The following is a 10,000-nucleotide window of genomic DNA, read 5'->3' on the forward strand; positions in this document are numbered from 1 at the left end:
ATCTCTGTCTGTCCCCTCTCTCTATCTTTCTATATATTATCTCTTTCTCACTGTCATTCTATCTATTATCTCTCTCTCTCCTCTCTCTATCTCTCACACACTCACTCACTCTCTCTCTTTCTCTCTCTCTCCTGTATATCTTCTTTACTTTTTTCATTCTCTTTTTTATTCTCTGCATTTCTGATTTTCTTGTGCGCTCTGATTACGGCGCTGTTGTTTGAATGCATTTCCTTTTTTTCGGTTCTTTTTTGTCTTTTTTTCTTCTTTTTTTTTTCCTCGCTGCACGTGGGCTTCCATTCGCTTTCATTTTATTTTTGTTTTCTGACAATTCCATTATTCGTTTCCTATTATAATCTCTCATCTTCTCATCTTTATCATCACTATCTAAGAACCCTCTAATACGCAACACCTTAAGACGGGCTTTAGTGGTCATGACCTTTGACCTCGGGGGCTCTCTTCGGGTCGTGGCGGAAAGGGAAGAAGAAAAAGGGAAACATTGCAAACGGGGCTTCGTGAGCGCTGGCTTTTTTTTTGTGTGTGTGTTTCTCTTTTTCTATCTGTCTATATTTTCTCTCTTTCTTTCTTTCTCTCACTTTTCATGGTTTTTGTAAAGTCGCATCTACCCATTATTTTGTCTTCACTTTATTTTCTACTTAATCGTTTATTTTGTCCTCCCTTTTTTTCCTTTTTTCACGTTTCTCTTTCCTATTTGTATTTTTTACCTTCCTGTTTTTGAGGGAATAGAGGAAGCCACAGTAAGAATGGGTAAAGTTTGCTTCTGTCCTTGAATTGTCCTTGCTGACATTGTCCAGGGGGAATCCGGAGTCCCTGTAAAGTCCTCTGAAAAAGCTTTTCGTTGCCGCCGAGGAGTCTTTGGAAAGTCCCTGGAGCATCCTTACGCAGTCCGAGCAAGATCTGTGTAAAGTCCTTGAAATATGTTTCCGCTCTTCGAGAAATCCTCGGAGAGTCCCCGGAGCGCCCTCGCTGAATCCTTTGAAAATCTCTGCAGAAGTTTCCGGACGCTCCGTGGTCTCCGTGAGGAGACCACGGAGCGTCCGGAGCGTCCTTGCAGCGGCCAAGTCGAGTTCCCGAAGCTTCCCTTCCGAGTCGAGGCACAGTTCCCCGACCTTTCGCGGAGTTGCGTCGGCGCGGACCCTTCCCGACTCGAAGGGCGAGCCACCTGGCGTCCGTTCGAGAAACCTTAGCTGTCGGCCCTTGCGGAGGGAGCGACTGGGGGAGGGGGGAGGGGAAGGGGAGGGGCAAGAGGGGGAAGGGGGACAGGAAAAGGGAAAGGAGGTGGGGCAAGAGGTGGAAGGGGAAGGGGAAGGGAAGGGGAGGGAGAGAGGAATAGGGAGAGGTAGCAGGGGGTGGGAAGAAGGGGGAAAGGAAAGGTGGGAAGAGGTGAAGAGGAGGACAGGGGGAGGGGAAGGGCAGGGAGAAAGAGAGAGGGAGACGTGGAAGGGGGAAGAAGGTGGGGGAGTGATACATCGGACCTGTTGAATCACACACCGCATCGACGGGTGACGTCATGCGAAGTCTGTCATGGCGATGCCTCATCCGGGCGCTTTTCTCCGACCTGTCACGCGCCGTTTCCCGCGGGTGATGTCACGGGGTCACGCGTCCTGCGACTCGCGTGGCCGGGATGCCCTCTTAATAGGGAGAGCTGCGAGGCCGCCGGGGGAGGGGGGGGGGGCGTGAGAAAGCGAGACGCCGGACTTCGGTGTCGCCGCCCGCGCCCGCGGCTCTCGCTCGCCGGGCCTTGGGTGGCGGCGGGTTTCCTTGCCTGTGTTTTCTTTGTGCTTGAATTTTTCTCTTTTTTGTTTCCTCTCTTTTTCTTTCCGTTGGGGGGGGGGGGGACTTGAAGGAAGGGTTCAGCTTTCCTCCGTCCCGGGCTTGGGCTTGCAGGCATACGGCCGGTTTGTTATAAAATGCCCGGCTCAGTGAATATTCGTATATATAGATATGCATATGCACACAAATACATACATGTTTGTCTATCATATATATATATATATATATATATATATATATATATATATATATATATATATATATATATATATATATATATATTATATATATATATATTTATTTATTTATTTATATATATATACATATATCTATCTATCTTTACGGTACACGTGCATGTCTAGACTGATAGATATGCATTTATTTCAGAGCCTCGCACAAACCGGCCGATAGTGTGGTGTCTCGGGGCTGCGGGCGGGGGCGGGCGGGGGCGGGCGGGGCGGGTGGAATGTATGGGTGGGCGCGGATCAAGTTTCTGGGACGATGGCTCGATATCCAGAAGCTCCGTGACGTCACAGCTCCCCTTTTCACACTTAAGCCACTCGTCCGAAGGGGGGGGGGGTGCGGGTTCCTTATGACTTTTTGTGTTGACTTTTCTTAATAGTTTTGTTTATTCAGGGAGTTGTGGGCGGACTCAGTGCCGCAGTCTAGCCCTGACTAGAATAAGATTTGCCGTGTGTAGATTTTACGGATATAAGGAATTTAGGGTCGGGGCATCTTTCGCCCGACACTGCTATATTTCTGCGACCGCTTTTAGTTGTCAGGGCGTGACCCGCACGACCCCCGCCGCCGGCGACCCTCCCGCGGCCGGAATGCACGGCGCGTCGGCACAGCTTTCGCTGCGCATTCCTGGGGGATGAAGACGTTTAAACGCCTCGCCTTTTTCTCTTCCTTTTCGAGGGCGTCCCCTTCGCTCCTGAGGGATTCACGGCCGCCGCCCCGCCGCCCGCACGTATTCCGGGAGGGGCGCGGGCGTGTCACTGCCAAGGCGAGGGAGGTGGCCGGACCAGCGCGGGCGTCCTGACAAGCGTGTCGGACCGGATCCCATGACCCTGCGGCGGCGGCGGCGGGCTCATGGCCAGCGGCTGCGGGTTGCACACGGCCCATGGCCTCCTGCGAGGGCCTTGGCGCTGGGGGGGGGGGGCGCTGTCGGTGCTGTTCTTGCTCTTGTTGTCGTCCTTGTGAGCTGACTCGCCGCGGGAGGTCAAGGGCCGAGCATCGTATATCCAGACTTCGGTGGTACGATCACGGGCTCCGTTTTTTCCTTTTTTTCCGTGTCGCTTCCTCCGCCCTGCCGTGGATGCCCTCCCTCGCCCACTCCTTCGGCTTCGCTGCCGGCCCTCGTCGGAGTCCTTCGGGCTGCAGCGCGTCTCGAGACGAAGACCCGGGGGCGCCGACGTCGTGTTGGGATCTGTTCGAGGCCGAGATTGCGGCCCCGACAGCCCAGCGCGCCCATGTCCTGTCGTCTAAATATAGGCGCGGGTTGCATTCCGCGGCGTAAATCTGGCCTTAATCTTCGGTGGCGGGGGGGGGGGGGGGGGAGGCGCGTCACCCGCTCCCCGGAATCAACTTGATACTTGAGGGAGCGGAGGGCAGCGCCGCAAGGGTGGAAGTCCCTTATTATTCGGAGGGGGGATGACCCATCGAGACAAGACAAGGGGTTTGGTTATGGAGGCCGGCGGAATGTGTCGATGACGGCCGGCAGAGAGAGGGGGAGGGGGATGGGTTACCATGCCTGCACCTTTGGTCCTCGAGGGGCGGCTCTCTCTCTCTCTCTCTCTCTCTCTCTCTCTCCTCTCTCTCTCTCTCTCTCTCTCCTCTCTCTCTCTCATCTCATCTCTCTCTCTCTCTCTCTCTCTCTCTCTCTTCGTCTTCTTTCTCTCCTCTCTCTTCTTCTCTTCTCTTCTCTCTCTCTCTTCTTCTCTTCTCTTTCTCTCTCTCTCTCTCTCTCTCTCTCATCTCTCTCTCTCTCTCTCTCCTCTCTCTCTCTCTCTCTCTCTCTCTCTCTCTCTCTCTCTCTTCACACACACACATGTATAATGACCAAAGAAAAGAATGACCAGGGGAAGAGAATGAAATTTATCTGTTTATCCATCTACCTATATCCGCGCACACATACACATATACATACATGTGTGTGTATGTATGTATGTATGTGTATGTGTGTATATGTGTGTGTATACATATAGAAAGATCAATAGATAGATAGATAGATGGATAATTAGAAAGATGAATAAGTATAGATAGATAAAAGTCATGATCTCTGTAGGCCTATCGTCCCTCTACAGATGTCCCTCCGTAAACATATTTCACCCCCTTCCCATGCCCCTTCTCGTGAACATTATCCATTAAGAAGAATACCCAATCAAGAAAACGAGGAATAGAGAGAAAGCAGAGTAAAGAAGCGACAAGACAACGCGATGAAAGCAAGGAGGTATGATGCAGACGAAGAGAAGTGAGGCAGAGAGACAGGGCGTGACAGGGGAGGGTGCTCCGGCCCGGAGATGTCAAGTGTCGGGATGGCAGTGCCGAGGGCGCCCTTTCCGTCACGCGCTTGCAGGGAGGGTCGGCGGGCGGGGACGTGGGCGGTGGGTCGGGGCTGGGGGGGGGTGTTTGTTTAGTTGGTTTGATTCTGTTTTTTTTTTCGTTTGTTTGTTTTTGTTGTTGTTGTTTTAAAAGGGTTAAGGCGTCAGGATTTTTGTTCGTCTGTGTGTATTTGTTTGTTTGTTTGTTCATCTAGATGTGTGTGTTTGTGTGTGCGTGCGTGCGTGTACGCGTACGCTCACTGAATACCTAATTGCTCCAGGGAATTCTCTAATGGCAACCCTGGGGCTCCTGGCACCGAAGGTCACAGAGTCAAAAGACGAAGATTTACCCCCGCCGTGCACTGCAAAGTGAGATTTGTTGCTCACATCTACACGTCCGTTTTATTGACTGCACATTACCGTTCACTCTCAGGAAGCCTATATATGTATTTTTTTTTCTTTCGTTCCAGGCTGCCTTCCACTGGGTCAACCCCCTGTCCATGAGGTACCTTCGCAACAGACGCGCGCACCACATCAACATAGTGAAGGTAAGAGGAAGGCGCGAGGTTTGCATCACCTACATGCCCGTGTGGACGAGTTGACACCTTCATGTAGATTGTTCTTGGTCTCCGTGGGTACGCATTCAGACTAAACTAACGCGTATGTACGGTACATATACATACCGACTAACGTATTTTCATACATATTCCTTTCCTGTTCCCTTCTATCTCATATTCTCGTCTCTCTTTCTTCCTGTCTCTGTTTCTCTCTCTCTCTCTCTCTCTCTCTCTCTCCTCTCTCTCTCTCTCTCTCTCTCTCTCTCTCTCCTCTCTCTCTCTCTCTCTCTCTCTCTCTCTCTCTCTCTCTCTCTCTCTCTCTCTCTCTCCCCTCCCTCCCTCCCTCCCTCCTCCCCATCCTCTCTCTCCCTCTCCATGTCCATCCCTCCTCTCTCTCTTGCATCTCCCTGTGTCTATTTATTTATCTCTCTCTCCCTCTTCCCCCTCTCTCTCTCTCCCTCTTCCCCCTCTCTCTCTCTCCCTCATCCACCCCCGCTTCTTCTTCCTCCTCTCATTCTCTCACTCTCCTACTTTCTTTTCCTTTCTTTGCCTGTCTCCCAATCTCTCTCTCTTGACTTTTCCTCTTCCTGTTTCCCTTTTTCGTTTCCAGCGGACTTCTCTCTCCTCTCGTCGCCCAAAGCCTTCAGTTGATTTCCTTCTGTGTTACGTATTTCTCCTACGTCAAATATCACCGTTTCTTCTTCTTTTTCTTATCTTATTATTTCTTATTATTATTATTATCATTATTATTATTTGTATTCTTCGTTTTTCTTTTTCTTCTTCCCCTTCCTTTTCTTCTTTCTTTTCTTCTTCTTCTTTATTTTCTTCTTCCTTTTCTCCTTCTCATTTTCTTCCGTTTCTCCTTCTCTTTCTTCTCCTTCTCATTTTCTTCTTTTTCTCCTTCTCTTTCTTCTCCTTCTCATTTTCTTCCTTTTCTCCTTCTCATTTTCTTCATTTTCTCCTTCTCATTTTCTTCCTTTTCTCATTCTCTTTCTTCTTCTGATTTTCTTCTTTTTCTCCTTCTTCCACGCCACACCCCCACGCCGACATCCCACATGCAATGGATAACCTCTCATCCTCCAATCTGCAACACCCCCCGATTTCTGCCTTGTATTGCCATTAAAGTGTTGATTGTGATTCCGCAGGCCGAGTTTTGCGAGGAAGAGGTAGTGTGGAGGAACTATTACAGTGCCAAGGGAAAGGTTAACCGCCAGGCCAGAGTTCTTGAGATGCGGACCCCGCCGCTGCCCCTTGAGGTGGAGCAGGCAGGAGAGGGTTCTCGCGCGCTCGCGCTTTCTGCGTCTCTCTCTTACTTGTGCTCTTGGCCTTGCTCTGTCGATCTGTCTCTTCTTTCGGTCTTGCTCTATGTCTCGATTCTCTCTCTCCCTCCCTTCTCTTTCTCTTTCTCTTTCTCTTTCTCTTTCTCTTTCTCTTTCTCTCTCTCTCTCTCTCTCTCTCTCTCTCTCTCTCTCTCTCTCTCTCTCTCTCTCTCTCTCTCTCTCTCTCTCTCTCTCTCTCTCTCTCTCTCTCTCTCTCTCTCTCTCTCTCTCTCTCTCCTTCTCTTCCGTGCCATCTCTCTCCCTCTCTCTCTCTCCCTCTCCCTCTCCCTCACCCTTCCCTCCATCCCTTTCCTTCTCCCCCTCTCCCTCCCACTTCCCCCATCTCTATCTATCTATCTCCATCTCTCCCTCTCTCTCTCCTTCTCTCCCCCTCACTCCCTCTGTCCCCCTCTCTCTCCCTCGCTTTCCGTAGATATGTTATCGCAACGCTTTCAAAGGCCTCGCTTCAAGATGCAACTTGGCGACAGAGGTTCCCAATCCGTGTCTCCTCCTGACATCATGTTCCTTTTCTTTTTTTTAATGCATACTTTTCGAATAAGTGGTAAAAATATTCGCCAGTCTGCACAAGCTTTATATACCTGATTTTAGTGCAATGTTGCCTGAGGACTTGGCTTCATAGAATGTTATTGATACCCCTAGCAAATGAGCCTACAATATTTTCCCGCAAGGCCTCGCGAGGACCTCGAGTGTCGCGAGCCGCCGGTTGTGAATCACAGCCTCGTAATGGCCGCACAAAACTGAGTTATCGCTGAGGAAGGCGAGGCAGGCGAGGCGCGCGAGGCAATGGCAGAATTAGCGAGAGTCCATTGCCTCCAGGAGACTCGACAGATTAGGAAGTGCGGGATCTTTACGACTAAACTAATTGATAGTGATGCGTGTTCCAGTGTACGTTCGAATGACTTCGATTCATGTGAAGTTCATCTGTTGTTGTTTTTTATTATGTTTTATCAGTTTTGTGATACTTTGCTGATGCTATGTTAGAATTCTTTTTTAGAGGATTTTGACTTCTCATTGTCATCTCGGTGGTACTCTCCCTGTGCAGTCGAGTCCATTCACCCCCCCCCCCCTTGCCTGTGAATTACAGGGGGCAGATCGTACAAGCTTTCTACTTGCGATTTGCTTCATTCTGAAATTTCGAGTTTTTGCCATCCAGTACATTCTGAATAACATTAGATATTTGCTGTTAAGACGAGTAAGGGAGTCAATCTCATGGCCCGCGGACCAAATGTGGCCCTCAAGATGGTCATAAGTGGCCCGCAGGGTAACGAGAGTGATTATTAGGCCACCAATTTTATTTGTTGCTTTTCGAATTCACCGCTTCATTTTTTATGCATTTTGAAATAATAATAATAATAATAATAATAATAATAATAATAATAATAATAATAATAATAATAATAATAATAATAATAATAATAATAATGATAATAATAATAATAATAAGGCCGGACCCGAAGCCACTACAGGTTTTGCTTTCGTAAACCTGTGAATATTACCACTATCAGAGGCACCTGCTGCCGGAAACCAATCAGAGAGCTTCTTTGTAGTCACGTGCTAGAGGACGACCAATCAGTAAGCGTCTATCTTTCTAAACAATGTAGCGCCTCAGGTTTTGTTGTGTGCGCCACTCTAAACTCTAGTACTTAACTAAACATAGTTTTAAACTATAAGTTTAGTTTAGACTTTAGTTGTAGAGTGGTTTATAGAGCATGTGGACAGTAGAGCAGATCGGTGTTTTCTTTGAAAAGCTGAAAGTCTGCACGCCAAAGAAGGCAGCAAATGCCAGTGGAAAGGGACCCGACGCAGCTAACTTTTGCTGGTGGAGGTGTTTTTGCCTTTTGGGCGTGGATTTTAAAGTTGCTGGCTAACCAAACTTTGGATTGACATTATGCAAAACAAAAATTACAGTAGTATTAGTAAATGCAACGCACGTAATTTCAGTCAAAAACAATTTTCTTCAGTCGGAATTGTAGTTATAGATCAAAGGGCAGGATTTATTACATAAAACGTGCCATGAAAAGCTGAAAACTTGAACAATACTGTATTCTTTATGTTTTTTAAGCCCTATATCTTCACCCCAGACTTTTTTTTTGTCCTATCACTATTTTTTTACGAAAAATTCCGAGAAGCAACAAATAAAATTGGTATGGCCTTCTCCTGGTAAGTTATGATCGCCGTGAAGGAAAGTAGTCGTATAGATTTTGTTACCATTTGTGTCACTAAAAGTATAATAATTAATATATGTAATATAAAAGTTTTAGCAACAAAATGAAAATTGACCCGCAAAGTTTTTTTTATTTTAGGTTGATTAATCCGACCTAAATTAAGGCCAAGTGGTCCGTCCCCCCCCCCCTCCCCTCGCTCCATAGAGAAAGAACAGCAGTGATAATCGAATTTCACGTTGCTTAGGGCATTGCTTATGCATTTTTATGCCAATTTCTATTTAAATACTTTTTTCTCACTCACCAGCCGTAATTCGCAGCCATATAGCTTAAAAAGACATGAACGCTTCTTTGATTACTGCACTATTCTTTTGAAATGATTGATGTTCTTAGTTCTCTGTGAAATAAAGGGTCATGCTTAAATGTTAATCAGGAGTGTCATCCAAATTCCTCTGTTGATTTGCTTCCTTCAGACACATTTCACTGCTAAAGAGACCCGCGCCCTTTCCTGATTTGTATACCATGCTTGGATGATAGTTCAGTGACCAGGATAACCAAGCAATGGAGACAATGCCCAACTGTCCTTGATAATCCATTACTTTTAAGCCTCTAAGTTCATGTCTCGCATTATATTGTTGCCAAATAAAGATAAAGACCCAGGTTAGAGCGTTCCCGTCCTCCCGCAGGCCGAGCTGGAGGAGGTGGAGGTGGTGAGGAGGAGCTACCACAATGCCAAGGCGAAGAACAACCGCAAGGCCCAGGTCCTGGAGGCGCCCTGCAGTCCGACCAGCCCGTCGCCGGTCTCCTCCGAGGACGAGCAGTCGGGGGAGGACAACGCGGAGGAACCCAAAGCCAAGCAGGGAGAAGGGGCCTCTCAGACAGAAGAAAAACCCGATGACGGTCTGGACACAAGCATCGCTGAGGACAAGGGCGTCTCGGAGGCGGCTGAGCAGGTCGAGAAGTTGGAGTTGGAGGAGGGCGAGCCGGAGAGTGTAACGGAGAGGCTGTGAGGGCAAGATTCGTTGCCTTCTATTCAGTATTGTGAGAGATTAATTGGTAGACCATTCTCGTCCGTGATGTAATGAGATTATAATGTAGACCGATGTGCTTTAACCAGGTTTGATGTCTCTTTGGAACAATGGCAGTTACCTGCATTTTTTTTATTTAATGATTTCAGTGATTTGCCAGGATAGGGAAAGAAGTTTAATGTGACAACAGTTTTAAAGATGTCACAGGAGTACTTTGTAAATTATCACTATAACATTGTAACTTCCAAGATGTATTAGTGATAGCCATCTCAGAATTACAAAATCTGAACATTCAAATATACTAGTCTTGACATAATTCAAAAACTGATTTGCATTCCTAAGTGGTGCTGCCTGTGCCTCCAGTGCATTAGTAGGTAACTGTTATCATATAAGTGGGTATTGTGGGAGAAAACATCTCAGTGTATATTTGAGACCGAGAGAGAGAGAGAGAGCGAGCGAGAACTAGAACGATAGCGAGAGAGAGAGAGAGAACAGAAATGTAGTTGTGCACATAGCAGTTTTTATTTTTTAAAAATGGTTTGACTGTTCTATTCTGTTATTGATATTACTGTTTCACAT

At 47.5% G+C, this 10,000-nt stretch overlaps 1 protein-coding gene across 3 annotated transcripts in view; it reads left to right on the top strand.

Moving 5' to 3' along the window:
* Nucleotides 1–10,000, top strand: part of LOC113810261 (TBC1 domain family member 2B) — a 332,652-nt gene that overhangs the window by 318,898 nt on the left and 3,754 nt on the right. Inside the window, exons 16-18 of one of the 3 annotated variants that reach the window (XM_070116182.1) lie at nt 4,805–4,882; nt 6,037–6,147; nt 9,080–10,000. The exon at nt 9,080–10,000 is cut by the window's right edge and continues 3,754 nt beyond it. In XM_070116182.1, coding sequence (XP_069972283.1) covers nt 4,805–4,882; nt 6,037–6,147; nt 9,080–9,403 — 513 coding nt within the window. In that variant the 3' untranslated portion in view covers nt 9,404–10,000. The remainder of the gene's footprint in view (nt 1–4,804; nt 4,883–6,036; nt 6,148–9,079) is intronic. The other 2 variants (XM_070116183.1, XM_070116184.1) reach the window with 2 other exon arrangements.

This window comes from Penaeus vannamei, chromosome 38 (genome assembly GCF_042767895.1).
Source record: "Penaeus vannamei isolate JL-2024 chromosome 38, ASM4276789v1, whole genome shotgun sequence".
NCBI classification, from domain to species: Eukaryota; Metazoa; Arthropoda; class Malacostraca; order Decapoda; family Penaeidae; genus Penaeus; species Penaeus vannamei.